This window comes from Chiloscyllium punctatum, chromosome 39, assembly GCF_047496795.1.
Source record: "Chiloscyllium punctatum isolate Juve2018m chromosome 39, sChiPun1.3, whole genome shotgun sequence".
In the NCBI taxonomy this organism is placed as follows: Eukaryota; Metazoa; Chordata; class Chondrichthyes; order Orectolobiformes; family Hemiscylliidae; genus Chiloscyllium; species Chiloscyllium punctatum.
Window position 1 is genome coordinate 27,662,896 of NC_092777.1, and position 15,509 is coordinate 27,678,404.

Sequence of the window (15,509 nt, forward strand, 5' to 3'; positions counted from 1 at the left end):
TTAATCCCAAATTAAAAACTGTCCTCGGGGGCGAAGGATAAAGATTCATCGCGTTTTAGTTTGTGTACAGCTGCCTGATGTGTGCTTTGGGGAACTGCAGGCAGCTGGGTGAGGGCGGTTTCATATCATTGTGAAACCTTGACTGGTCTAGAAACACCACGAGCAAAACAATGGATAGAATTCCGGACCTTAGTCATAAAGATTGTCAATGAAGCGTTTTACTCCATTAGTACGGCACGTTGTTTCGCTTGGTTCTAATTCAGCGACTTTACAGTGGGAATATTTAAGACCTTTCAAAGTAAAGTTTTTGTTCTCTGTGTAACTCTGCCAAAGGGGTACATTTGTTTTCTGGGGAAGTGCTTCAAGAGCTAAATGAGGAGAATGGAGTTACTGCTTTATATTGGAAGTCTGATTTCCCTGAAACGTGAAGTCTTGCAGTTTGCTAATTCATCAGGTGGTTATTTTTAATTGTGAAAGTGTCGCTGGTTAACACGTGTGTAAATCAATCCCCAATACATTATCGGGGCAGCAAAGACAGTCTATTTCAACTATTGCCATTCATTGAACTCTTTATTTTTAAATTGGTTGATGGTTTTGAGTCTTGATTTGAATGAAAAGTATGTACTTGTTCCACACACGCTTTCCTGGAGAAGACGTGTTGTGTTGTGTAGTGTAGTGAGCCACAAACACAAAGCGGCAAAACAATTTACGAGATAACATTCCCGTTGTCATTGCTGTTTCCAAACGGCTTCTATCCCGTTTTCAGATCTATCATTTTTTACTCGAGGACTAAGGGTGTAATTTTAAAATTCTGATGGCCTGCCCAAAATTTATCACCGGTCGAAGCTCGCCATGAGAAGGGACTACATTGGCTCGTCATTGTTAAGATCGATCGGTTCTGATTTAAAGTTTGAAGCTCCTTTTAAAATATTGATATTCATCTTGCAGATTCCGCGTTCGAGGATTTATTTACATTCTTTACAAGTAGTGCACGGACAGAAAAGTTAAGAGCGTTGATTTGGAGATGCCGGTGTTGGACTGGGGTGTACAAAGTTAAAAATCACATAACACCAGGTTATAGTCCAACAGGTTTAATTGGAAGCTCTAGCTTTCGGAGCGTCGATGTAATTTTTTACAAAAATGAACTTATTAAAGTGACGTTTCGTATTTAACTTGCAAAATAATTTTCAAGAGAACATTCGTTTTAGATGTTAGTTCTCCCGCCTCTGGGTCACCGGGTGATACGTATAAACCTCAATCCCAGTTATTCAGGCTGGCACTGGGTAAAGTGTGAGAAGGAGAGGGTGGCAGCAATGCCAGGTTCCAGCACTTTCCCAATGCAATATTAAAGCATTCCTGCCGCCTGTCTTTTGGAGGGAGGGGAGATTGGTTGATTGGAAAAAGCTACAGGGAGCTTCTTCCCCCCCCCCCCCCCCCTCCCTCAATGACTAATCCCCTAACAACCCTGTTATTTTAAACTGAATGAAGCTTTCCAAGGTGCTGCGCCGGGAGGTGATAAAACCCAGGCTGGAATTCCAGAACTCGGGCTTTAGGTGACTGAAAACACCTATAATCCTAATAGGGGCAGAAAATCCAATCACATTGTTGTTAGTGGGACCTTACTGCACATAAATTGGCTGCTGTATATTTTACATTACAACAGCGATTACACTCAAAATTAGTCACAGGGAGCCCTAGATAACTTCAGATAAAAGACGCCTGTTCGCCTGAGGACAATAGGAAAATAAAGGTACGTGCAATGAATTCCCTCTTAACGAGTTTATAATCTACAGTGCAAAACTGGAGGGAGTTAGAAAAAGCATTGTGGATAAGGTTCCTTGACCCAGGTGTAGAAAGTTCCTGGATAACCCATTTTAACGGCCAAACACATTCAATCCGCAGCCAAATTCCCAAGCGGTGAGTGCATTGCAAACATGAATCCCTTTAGAGCTGAGTCTAGACTTTATTCAGGATTTCATTATCACTGGATGCCGAATTCTGGAATGGGTGTCTAAATGGAGCGGCCGTGTAGAGATTTGGAAATGAGCCGGCCTTACCAGCAATTGATAGGAATCCGAGCATGGGATACTGGTTATAACTTGATCAACTTTCAGCTGAATTCCGTGTAATGTAGTTCACTGGCACGAAGACAATATAAACAGTTATTAGACAGTCCGCGATGATATGATCCACCGTGACCAACCTGACCTGGGAAATGCGCGTTCGGCTTGTTATGATTCACTCGGCGCTGGTGGGAAAACTTCCACCCTATCACAGAAGGTCCAACCTCAAAGCTGGACTAACATTTCAACACTGTACATTTTATAAATAGACGAGGGGGTGTGTATATAGATGGGAAAAGCAATGTGAAAGCTGAATACTGAGTGTGAGGGATGGCCAAGATAAACTGAATGCTTTTTTGGGTCACAAAATCCAAAATCAGACCTGTGCGTGTGTGAGAGAGTGTGTGACAGAGACTGTGTGTGTATGAGAGAGTGTGTGACAGAGACTATGTGCGTGTTTGTGTGAGAGAAAGTGTGACAGAGACTGTGTGCGTGTGTGTGAGAGTGTGTGACAGAGACTGTGTGTATGAGAGAGGGTGTGACAGAGACTATGTGCGTGTTTGTGTGAGAGAGTGTGTGCGTGTGTGTTGTCTGTGACAGAGACTGTGTGCGTGCTTGTGTGTGAGATGTATTTGTGTCTATGTATTTGTGTGTGTCTGTGAGTTTGTGAGCGTGTGTTTGTGTGTGTGTGTGTGTGGATTTTTTTTCTAAAGAGGAAGGAAACTATAAGAGATGTAAAAACATCTGGTCTGACCATGTCAGATGCTTTTGGCACGGTTCTTAGTCCAGTAATCATTGTCTGTGTTCTGTGATCTAGAAACGGCTTCTCTTATTGTTTCCCCATATTTTAATGTTAATTTGCAAACACTGAAGAAGTGCTGAAACAGATGTGAACCATTTGGTAGGCTTGTAGTTCATTTGTTAGGGAAAAAAAGAGAAGGCTGCCTCGCAGGATATTAAATATTACCTCGACCATTCACCGGCACTTCATATTTCAGGGTTAGAATAGATGTCGAGTTTGTAAGGAATAATGAATCTGTCCAAAGCGGCAGAAAGAGACAGACGAGTGCTTGGGGAATTTTCGAAATGGACTAAGTATTTGTAATGGTTCCTGACCACATCCCGGGCAGATTACAAACACTCTTCACGCCAGTCTCAAACACTGCGCTTTAACCCTCTGGGCGCTGACAATTTCTCGATATTCTTTTAGAATTGAAACATCTTTCACCTGACAGTAAACCACGGAAGGTGAAACGGAGCTCCCTTTCTTCCTGGATGTTAATAACTTCCGAAAGCAGAGAGTATGAAATATGAATTCTAGTGAAGTGAGTTTCTTTTCTGGTGTTAGAAGCAGAATAAGAACGAATTCAATCCTTGTAAGGATTCTCGCTCCTGAACTCGCTCCTACAAGTTTCAATGGAAAGAAAAGGAAGAAGTTTGTCTCTTTTTTTGGTGTACAAGTGGGCTTTTAGTAGAAAAAAAGTTTCACACACAATGTACCCCGAGCATAACCTCCACGAGGTGTCTTGAACTTGTCCTTGTGAACCGGGAGATATAAAGCAATTCCCCCACCGATAGTAACTCATGTTCACTGATGTAACTAAGTGACTGATGTTAACTCTGAGATTATAAAACAATTTCCGACTGAGGGTAATTAACTGATCTCGGAATGCTTCACTGCTTATCTGTCAGGAAACATTTGCTCTTTTATTTAGGTCAATAGCGTTTACCATTTACAACAAATGGCCACCCTTGTTTAAAGAGTGAAACGGTTCACATTTTATTTCACTCCATACTGGGAATACAACGCGTTCTAATTTCATATAGTTTTGCAATAAACAGGATTCCGGGAGCTTCACTGTATCACACCTCAGGCGGCATTCGGAAGTTTTACAATATTAATATTACACATGATCCCCGCTTTTTGTTCTCGATGTGTCTCAATCCCATTTCAAACTATTCCAAAATATCTAACAGATTGCAAAGGAAAGCTTCCTCCATTCGAATGGAGGAAGAACACAGAGACACATGTAAACATAGACAAAGCATAGACCCACACAGGGATAGACAACACACAAACATAGGCCCTCAGAGACAGACTATACACACAAACACAAGCTAACACAAATCCACACCAGGACCAGGAAACACACACACACAGAGGATAGACACTCACAGGCACAGACAACACACACACAGAGGGTAGACGCACACGGGGACAGACAGCACACACAAACACAAGCAAACACAGTCACGGGGACAGACAGCACACACCGCAATAAATACCCAACATCTCTCCATCCTTCGCTTCAGACACACAGAACTGGAACAAATCGCTTTGCATCGTCGCTTTAAGTATCAGTGAAAACTAATAACATCTACAGCGTTTGGTATTCAATGAACGTTTTATTCAAAAAAAGAACCGAACGGTAGTTGACAGAAGGAACATTATAACCAAGGGAGTATTTAGACTCTGGCTGTAAATTAGGGGGATTCAGGACATTTGGGAAATATGTTGTGCTGAGAGTTCACAAGTGGGAGTCGCTTCCCATGCGATTGCTCGGTGAGGGGTGATGTTACAGTATCGAGGATCACCAATCATCCTCTCTCAGGGTAGCGGCACAACAAGCCCGAGCTCTTCCCAATGTGACTGCAGCCACAAGCAGCAATTACAGAAGGTGTCGGCTTCATGTCATCGCTGTTTATGACGATGGGAAAACCCGGACCGTCTCGCAGACTCGTCAATTATCCACCCGTTGGACCAACAGTTGGACCAACTTTCCAGGCGCTCGTTGTAAAGATTCAATCGTTGACCGGAAAAAAAAACAAAGCCTGGGGTGTGGGCGATCTCGCCTTTTTCCTTCCCCATTGGAGCAAAAGACTTTCCAACACCTGCCAGAACAATGTCCGATCGGGGAGAGGTTGTGGGGGTGGACAGTAAGTACAGGGAGCGGGGAAAGCCATCGAGTTTGTACTTTCGGGTGAACTGTGGCCCAGATATGTATCGGTCACGCGTGTTCGAGCCCCCCGGGTTGCTGTCTCACTCACGCGTCAATTTCATGTCAGTTTCCTCAGCGGCAGCGGCGATTTCTGTGTGAGCACGGCTGGCTTACAGGCAAGGGGGCCATGGGTAAACTGATGAATACGGTACAAGTGCAGTCACTGGGAAAGGAAATGAGAGGGTCAGGGAAGACAAAACGGAGGCTGTCCACTTCCACTTCGATGTGCATTTCATACCGCGCCGGTTGAAGGGAAAGGGGGACCGAGTTTGCAAAATGTTACAAGTCAGCTGAATACTGTATTTCACTTCAAAAGTGGACATACCGAACTGCTCATTTATCCCCCATGGGGGGGGGGGGGGGGGGGGGGTCATTGCCCATTGCAATGCGGAATAAATTCGCATAAACTTAGCTCAAAATTAAACTCCTCTGCAACATTTTTCCGCATCCCCTACTAAGCAATAGTTTCTGACTATTTCCCCCCATAAATATTACCTTTAAGAAAGGGCCTGCAGTTGAATGTGAAAACGTAAAGGTCTCTGCAGATTCGGGAAACAAGAGATACATTCAATCACTGAGCTGGGTCGTCTCGGTCAGTTCTAACTCATTCGATGGTTCAGTTGTCATATTTTTAAAATAACGTTAGCGGAGAAAGTGTTTACTTGATTTTATATTTTAAAAAATATATTCTCGGCAGTTTCGAACGTGCAAAGTTCTTCCCCCCCCCCTCCCCCCCGAGGATTGAACTGTACAAAATAAAAGACTCAACAAAGTTAGGACTACGATTTTAAGAAATCAGTCTGCGCACGGACCAGTCTCCCTCATAACCAACTCCCCTCCAACACAAATATAAAACAGCGCTTTGCACTTGAGTGTTCCTATGGGTTTGGTAAAAAATGTTGAAAACTTCTAAATAATCCTTGAGAGCCGGGCTGCAGCAGGGAAAGATCTCAAAGGATTTTAAAAAAAAACTAAAGTGAAGGGACACTTGCCAGATTTGGGATGCTTTGGGTCGTTTTTAACAAAGCTTCAAAGATTCAACTCCGCGATTCGCCTCCTAACCCAATCGTAAAAGTAACGCGGTCCCCCGCAAATTACAAGATATGTTTAAAAATAAAGCAACATACCATACAGCCTCTGCAAATGGGAAAATGGTAACATTAATGTGTTTTTTAAAAAGAGATTAAAGTTATTTAACGATTGTAAGGTGGAGATAACTCCTTCCTGAAAGCGCCGCCTTTTAAACGACCCAAATACATTGGAAGAATGAAGCGATCCAGATGTTAATAACAATATGAAAAGCGTTTCTCCCTTTCACAACTGTGTCCAATCTAAATAAATTACAGGGCGATCTATGAAACTTGGTAAATCTACATTAATCTGACAGGTTAGCAGTTACAACAGCTCCCTTCAAACAATTTATAGTTTAGTGTATTGCTGTGACTCTGTAATTACAGATAGAGTTAGATGTCTCTTGTTCCCTGGATAAACACAGCACCACAGATACTAGGGCAAACCCTCGTTTTCACGGCTGGTACAGGTATCAAACGTTGCAGAAAACGATGTATTTTAAACGATATTATTTTAACAGGGCACGTTGTGTTTCATGGCCACCTAATGGACTCTGGCCCGCAGTTTGCATCTTTACTCTGAGATGTTTAATTCCTCTTCCCGTTGATCCATTTGAACGGTTGGGGTTAGTCACACCCCTCCCCCACCAGCAATCCCTGGATACACTAGATGGCAGTGTCAGAGGTCCTTCTGATGGGGCCCACCAGAAAGAATTTTACAACCCGTTTTATTTATCTGAAACATCCCGATTACCCAGTCTATTTATAATGCCTCAAACTGCGCCAGTCTCTACATTTCGCTGCCAGTATCGGTTCCCGAGGTGTTGTTCGCTGCGAAGAGTCGGCCAGGGGGAGAAAGCGTGATGAAGGAGCCGGCTGCGGGTAGGAAGTGTTCTGACACAGGAGCCTTGGATTGGGGAGGGACTTGGCGGGTCTAGGTTTCACTGGGACACGCCTGGAGTTGGGGCAGAAGACGTTTCCAAGAGACGGTCTAGCAAAACTTGGCCAATCCCCATCGCCCGGGGGGGAGGAGGGTAAAAAGGAGGTGTGAGGGATTCCCCACCAGGTGCACAGGAACACTTCAGCGGCTGGCCTTTGATGGTTTGCGGCTGAGGAGGGGGTGGGCTCGGGATTGGGGGGGGGGGAAGAGCTCATGGACCAAGAGCCAATGGAAGAGCGGTGTGGCCGTCCCGGGCTCGGTCCGGGCTCCTATTGGATGTAGCTGGGGCATTGTGCAGCTGATGGGTACGTATGAAGGGTCCGGGTTGGCGAAGAGAGGTGTCAGTCAGGGGAGGGGGCGGCGCTTCCTATGCGCCCGCCCTCCCCTTTTTTATATCAAAGAAGCTGCGAGGCTGAGAGAGCCTGGGAATTAGGAGCAGAAGTGAGGATCAGACACACACACACACACACACACAGAGACAGAGGAGTTTCACGATGTGGCCAGTCCAAAGGCAGTGATTGTCTGCAGCCCGCTACTCCCTGTGTTCCTGGATGATGGAAATGGATTTGATCATCCCGTTGCCCTTTCTGTAGGAGGTTGCTCCTGGTTAAACATGAATCGCTTGCACACGGCATGGAATGCAGCCTGAGCTGGTATCATTCAGAATTCACTCCCCCGGCCGCCTTCCGAAAGAAACTTTTGCTTCTGCTTACCATGCTCGTCCTGTGGCTCTACATCTTCTACTCTTGCGCTGGCCTCTGCCTCTCGGTGCCCGGCTTGGGCTTCTCCAAGGACGGCGGCGGCGGCGAGCCGGGCCGCCTGAAGGTGTCAGCAGGAGGCAGTGTATCTGAGCTCAGCCCCCAGCCACGGCGGCAGCAGGAGCCGCTTCTCCCCGCCGCCCGGGAGCGCCTGGTCTTCAGGTCGGCTTCCCGGGACTTGCTGCAGGATGACCGGGTCGAACTGACTGAGGAGAGCCCCACGGCCGTCAGCGGACACTCGTCCAAACCTTTCGAGATCAATCTGGGAGGCTACGGAGCCAAGAAGCTGCCGCAAGCGATCATCATCGGCGTGAAGAAGGGAGGCACCCGGGCGCTACTCGAATTCCTCCGGGTCCATCCCGACGTCCGGGCGGTGGGGGCAGAGCCGCACTTTTTCGACAGACACTACGCCAATGGCATGGAGTGGTATCAGTAAGTGTCTGACATGAAACCGGCGGGGAGTTTTGTTATATTTTGTGTGTTTTGGAGAGGGGATTGTGATGGAGAAACACAGGTCGATCCCAGCTGAGCCTTGTCCCTCGTCCATTCAGCCCATCGAGTCTGTGCCAGCCCGCGGGGAGCTGGCTTGTTGGCTCTGTATGTGTGTGTGTGTAATTACTGGGAGGTTGTCGCTGGGATTATTTCAGCGGGCACCTTCTGCCTGGTGTTTTAAAGTGGGCAGTAAATGCGTCTGGAGTCTATTCCCACTGGCAGCAACAGGCTGTTACACCTTCCCCGTAGAGTCTGCAGTGAACTACACTCGCATATCCTTGCTTCCTTTAGATAGCACCTCCCCGGGTCTGCGCAAACCCCAACCTTCAAGAAAACACCCAAACATTGGACTCCATCTGTGTCAGATCTTGTGTTGAGCACGAGGCAGAGGCGCGATTTCTTTTGGTTTTAACTTGAATGGAATCTCTTTCTTTATTCTTCGCCTGATCTGACAGACCCTCTTCCCAGCCCCTGATGGCATTTCTCTCGCACCGCGCTCAGGAGTTTTGTTCAGTGGGGTGCGGTGGGGTGGGGAAGGGGGTGTTGACTGTTTTGGGATAGCGGCAGGTTCAGACTTCTGGACTGGACCCGACAGGACATGTGTGTAAACTCCAGCATGTGTGCATTATTTTCACAGTATCACCGAAAGCTTAAAATGGATGTGCACTTTTAACACGATTTGAATTGACTTACAGCAACTCGAGTTCTGTCGGTTGGTACCAGGAAAAGTGTTTAATGATAGTTTGGTGGAGATATTGTACTACCTGTTTCTCTGCACTGGCGGGGGGGGGGGCGGGAGGATTTGAAGAAACCCCCCCACCCCCCCCCCCCCCAAGGTGCTTTGAAGCAAATTATACCTCAACCTCGTCCTTGCCAGGCAAAGTTTTGGCGAAATCTGATCAAATGTTAAAATTTGATTTACACTCTCAGGACGTGCACTGATCTACTCACTGCAGATGCGGAAGAGTTGTCCTATAACTTTCTTCAGTCGGACACTTCAACCCACGGTGTTCACCGACCTTTCGTGAACGGTGCGTCGAGGGAGTGCATTCAGCGAGTATTGAGGGGAAGCGGGGGTGGAAATGGATCATTAAAATAAATTATGGTGCAAAACTCATTAGATTCAAACTGTGGGGAACTGAGGGCAGGGCGCTTGTATTTTTATAGATCTCCATAGTGGGCCTGTTTGAAGGGGAATATTGTGACGGTTCAAAAGGTGAAACCCAGCAGTCTTTTAGCTTCCATTCATCAAACCAGGAAACGGCTGAGTAACACAAACCCTGGGAACGTAGCGGATGCAGGCAACGAGGTTTCTTCCTCTTTGTGGGAGAACCTGCTGCTGTGTCTTGTCTGAGTTTCTGATTTCAGTGGTTGCTGTCTGAGCTCCCTTCCAGGACTGCAGCTTAGCGAGAAATTACACCCTCTGCCAAAGTGTTGCCCGCGGATGGGATGTCAGAACGCTGGGTGAGTGGAGGGTGCGGGCTTCTGATTTTAAAACACATGCCCAAAGGACGAAGACAGGCGGGCGTCCCCTCCTCACCTGCAGGTAAACTGCAGGTTTTAAAACCTGACCTCGTTTCTCCATCTACCACAGAACGAGAGCTCGGATTTATCAGCAGTTTGTCTCAGTTAGGTACCGCTCAAACACCAAAGTGACTCAAACTGATGATTTTTAATGCCTCTCGCCCGGATGATTGACAATGATTGCTGGAAATTATCTTGTACTCGCTCAAGATTAATCCTCTGCCTTGTGTTTTCAAGTTTCCCTTCCAACAGCCCACAATTTATGGCCGGTGGTCGACTATTGCCAATCAGAGTGTAACGTTCATTGAGTAATGTTTTTTTTTCAAAACAACGAAACATTTTTTTTCACGTGTTCGAGGGGGTGGGAGATGAATGAAGTATACATAACAGTTGTAATTCCCCCTCCCCTCCTTTTTCGTGGTTTTTAACTCGCCAACAAAGGGGAGAGAGAGAGAGAGGCGGCAAACTCTCAAACAGGCCCGAGCCTGTCAGGAAGATCTCAATTCCGACCTTCTGCTAGAGGGGAAGGGCTGTTTTTATTGTCACCTGCTGATTAATCGACCCGCTCCTTTTCAACAAAATCAAAATATCGTCGTCTGTCTGAAAGATTAGTTTCAAGGGAAGAAGGTGTCGAAGATCAGAGTGGGTCGGAGTTTGTGGTGGTTTAATCTGAACTCTCTTGTCTTCAGTCTCCAAAGCCTTGGCTTTGATGTCAAGGATTTTTCTCCCCCCCCCCCCACTTTGTGATAGTTCTCCGCTTCGAAGCCGGGGAGAGTTTCAGAAAGTTTACTGCTTCAAATTTTCCCCCCTTTTGAGAGTTGGTGCAGTCAGGGTATCAAGCCTTTTCTAATTCTAACACCCAAACAGTGCACGAGGAATGTATTACAACGTGATAGTGAATTGCACCGTTTAAAAGCCGTCAAAATCCGATTTTAAGTAAAATTATACCTACGGATTTCTGAAGATTTTACTTTATTAACTCGAAAGGAAATTGAAAAAGATACAATCGCACAGAGCATGTGACCAGAGACGTGTGTCGGCCATTCCATAATATTAGTTCCTTAACGTTGCTAACTAATGAGTCGACAAGCTGCCATGGCGAGTTCGGGGGGTGGGGGGGTGTGCTGCGAGATGAAATAGTTGACTTGTGTCCAGCCTTGTTTTGACTTGTAACAGTCTTTACAAGCAACATTTGAGAAACATCCCTACTTTCCACATAATTAATAGAATGAGTTTAAAATATTGTAACCACGAGCAACTTAAATGGGAATAGATTCTCTTTTTTCTTCTTCTGGAGTGTATTTCGCTGGGCTACAACACAAAACGAAGGAAGCTGACCAAATGCCCAGAATTTCTCCCCACCAGATATTGTTTTAAGTGTTGGGCTCCTTCCGCTCGCAGTTCCGTTGAATTCTACGCTCGCCTCAAACTGCGCCGGTGCCATTTGTTGTTACTGGAAAAGTCAACATTAACCAACCGCATCGAGAGGCAAAGAAAATAAATTCCCAAAAGTGTGCATCCTCCCTCCGCTCCGGTGCGCAATCTAAAACTGTCTGCTGTGAGAGTCCTGGGGGAGTGTTTGACAAGTACAGTTCCTCCTGAAAGTAATGTCTGATTATTAGTCATCTCACTGGATGCAAAACTCCTAGTTTTTCACCAGGCAGTCCCGCCTGTCCAACTAATAGAGTATTTTAATAAAACAAGAGGAAAACATTTAGGCTGTCGATCCCTCCCATTAATTATTCGGCAATAAATCATAACACTCTGATCCGAATCTTCACCCCCCGCAAAATATTGAATAACGATGGTTTTCTTTTATACGGATTCTAATTAATCCCCATTCCTTATTCCGAAGAGAATATATAAAGTAATACAATTTGTAATATTCAGATATAAACCAGTATTTGGATTGTATTATTAATTAAAGTTCCGATGACACTGTAATTAAACAAAAGTGAATGAAGTGTGAGTAAAAAAATGTTTTCACGTTGTCTCCCCATCCCTCTCCCCTCCTCTCTGATTCCGCTGAATTATCTTGCCCAGGACCGGAGCAGTCACTGACCCAACAGCCTCTCATCAACAATTGCCATTTGGACTTTGCGGATGTTCCGCGACTTGCAACAGAGTTGATCAGTTTGTTTCTGTTTACTGACACAACAAGCAACAGTTGTTTCTTTTTAAACTCTAAGGTTGAGGACGGAGGTGGCCAAAAAAAAAAACCCCAAAAATCATTCTGCCAAGAGTTCGCCGGCTGTGTTTTTTGTTTTGTTATTTTGGGAAGATAATTGTAATCCAGGCCAGACCTGGTCTTCACATTAAGCGCCAACTAATGCTGGCTGCAAGTGAGCTGTTAATGAGGACCAAGTGATGATTTCGGTGGGTCGCTGTAATGTACCAGCAGGAATGATTCCGCACTCTCAGCAGGTTGGCTAAAATGCCGATCTAGCCGGCCATCGAGTTTAAATCTTAACCTAAACACCGACAAATGCTCCTTCATTAAATCGCAGCACAACCAGACAGCACTGGCTTCTCCTTAACATAGGGATTTTTATTTAAAAACCGACTGAGTGTTTCCAGCCCAATACTTGCTCTGATCGGGTCCAGTTGTCACTCGATGGAGTGCTCCGGTATTTTACTCCAGAAAGTAGGAGGATTGGGGATGTAAGCAACTGTGTCAAAATTTTCCTAGAAAATTCATAACTGACTTAGACATTTGCTTCTATTCCACACCCCCTCCCCAATTTAAAAGCATTTTGTTTTGCAGAAAGTGCTGCTTTTCAAAAATTCTTTCCGAGGGTTGGGTGGACGCGGGTTAAACCCGCGGGTCCTTGTACAATATTAAAAATAGCTGGCTATCAGACGATGTGAGGCAGATCCTTGGCCGTGCCCCGTGAGTTGCCCAAACAGATGGTTGTCTGATTCCGTGTGAGTGCTGCCACCTACAGGCTGCCGAGCCATGACTCAACCTCACAGTCCACAAGTGGTCTGCTCAAGAAACACACAGACACAACTCAACACCGAAGATCATGCTTTACTTCCAGACCTATTGGGCTCTTAACTCTCCACACATTTCTTTTGTTATTTAAACTGCCCCATCTTTGTCCAGCTACCTACATTCAAAAGAAAACCCACTCGAGTCTATAGATCTTTTTGCCCCAGTTTTAATTTTGGACGAATTAAGCCTGGATGCAACAAATAAATCCCACTCTTGCGCTCAGTTTTGCACTCGATGCCTAATCATTTGCCCGGGAGGATTCACATTTCTTAGGGACATTGCCGTTACCAGACACGCTGCTGCATTTTCAGGTTTCTGAGCTGTCTGTGTAATTATTCAACTGTACAGAATTGTTCTATTTGTGACAACAGCCTGTAATTGTCCCACCTTGAGCTAACTACCTCGCCACCAGCCTCGCACGTTCGTTAAAAGTTCAAATCGAAGCACTCGATTGAAATTTAAACCCGCGGAGTAACACTTATCCCGAGTTTGTGAAACACTATTGGCCGTTGTGAACGATATCTGCAGCAAAACTATCAGATTTAACTCATTCTCACTGTAGCCTTTATAGGGACGGTGTTGTTGATATCTCTCTCCAATATATTTCGGCTTTCTAAATACTGTAACTACCGAATGTTTTGTTTTTAAGCAACACCGCATTTGTTAAGCTGATAGCCTTTTCGTGTCTAAATCATTTTCTCTCTTGATGGCGACGAAGGGGTGAAAGATTCCAATAATTTAAAAAATATATATTTATTTGAAAGTACATTATCGAAGCGGCTGCATCTGAGAGGCCATCTTTCACACAGCCATTTCTACTTGCTGCAGCAGATTTTTAAAAGGGAGAATCGATGCCCAGTGGGAAAGGGGTGGGTGTAATTGATAAGATGTGGCTGTGGTTGTCACATAGCATATGGAGCAGAGGAAGGAGGAAACGATAGAGGAGGGTTCCCTTGTTTAATTAGTAAGATCAGCTGCTGTCCCCGGATTGGAATCTGTCGGTAAATAAAACTCGTAAATCGGGCTCTATGCAAATGATGCCAATTTTATTGCCTCTGGACCTGATACTAGTCCGCTCCTGAGGGATTTACGTTCTGCATATTGTGTGTAGACACTGAGTCTTTCTGTATCCATATATGTGACCAAAAATCCTATTGTAATCCAGACCGGGAACATAACATCAACTTGGTCTTGAGTTACTTAGCAGGAACATTGTCTGGTCCACTGGGAAAAGGAAAACCAGAGTTTCACTGGGTAGCTAGGTGTATGGGGCGTAATATACAATTTAGCCTCAGCAAACAATCACAGGACCAAAGTATTTCTGTTTGAACCTAATTTAATATTATCTTCACTTTTGTGTTAAGGGCTATTTTTTTTGCCTGGAAGCATGTGTGCATTTTTAGCCAGGATAGCTGATTTTTATTGAGATTTGCATCCTTGTCTAATGAAGCTTGAGAAAGAGAGAAGGGGAAACATTGACGATTTGAGTTATAATCAGTTTGACAATGAATATTTATGATTCAGAGAGAATCTATGAGTCAAACATTTGCAAATTTATTTTTCTAATGTTCACTTTGATTTTTTTATCAAGTTAGTTCAAGAGAGAGTATTGCTTAGGTAACAGTGAAATTACACTACCTCATACCTAAGTCCTCCCATTTTGGTATATGCAATGAGTTGCCTATGTATATGTTAACAGAATGAATGTACAATATGTTGTTTGTATTTGGAGTCAAGCTCTCCATTAGAAAAGCTATATCTGTAAGTGCTATTTGTTGTCAAGGGATTTACAAAGACACATTTGGATAAGAGTTTTGCAAGTACAGACTAAGACAGGTCAATGTGCATAACTTCCTTACTGAATAGCTGCCTAAATAGTTAGCGATTGCTTTATATTTGTTCATACAAAAAAGGAAACAACATTTTACTTTGTACATTAAAATGTTTCATTAAATTGCTGTTTTGAATTGACTTAAATTTAGTTCAGCACATCATTGAGTTTAATTAAGAAAATAATTACAATTGCACAATATAAGACATGGGAATGTTTCTGTTGTGAGTGGCTGTATGCTACTGAGCAACTCAAAATCTGCTGAGGTTCATTACACAAGATACAGTCAATGTATTTTCAATTTGGATAATATTTCACAGCAATTAGCTCATCTCAAATTATCTGCACATTGTAGCAAAAGCCAAGATATTGTCAGTTTAATTAATTGTATATAATGTATCTGTACCAGGGTGAACGTGGTGTTTATTTTACAGGAACTGAGGCTTTTATATTTACAATTATCATTAATTAATCTGTCTGTACTAGTGTTCTGCTGCCACAAAAGTAAAATACAGGACATGAACTGGTTTAAAAGTTACAGATAAGATGAGGACAACCAGTTGAAGAATGTTAAATTGTTTAATGAGACAGAATCATTAATTGTGGTGGATTTGTCACTGGAATGTTAATAGCAAAAAGCTGTGTCTCATTCTTTTTTGTTCATTTGACACAGTATTCAAATCTTTTTCAACTGTATTGCAATTAAATAGGCTGAAGGACATTGCAACAAAATGCTTAATAGCTACACTCTCAATAGCCATTCATAAAAAATGTGAAAGTTGTACATTACTTAAAATCAGGGGAATTTTTTTCAGACAGCTGCAGCATTTCAAATCG

General features: G+C 44.2%; 1 protein-coding gene across 1 annotated transcript in view; it reads left to right on the top strand.

The window, feature by feature from the left end:
- The first annotated feature begins 7,481 nt into the window (after window positions 1-7,481).
- Window positions 7,482-15,509, top strand: part of LOC140463894 (heparan sulfate glucosamine 3-O-sulfotransferase 3B1-like) — a 29,433-nt gene continuing 21,405 nt past the window's right edge. The window contains exon 1 of the mRNA XM_072558341.1: window positions 7,482-8,262. Within this exon, the coding sequence (XP_072414442.1) occupies window positions 7,706-8,262 (557 nt within the window). The 5' untranslated portion in view covers window positions 7,482-7,705. The remainder of the gene's footprint in view (window positions 8,263-15,509) is intronic.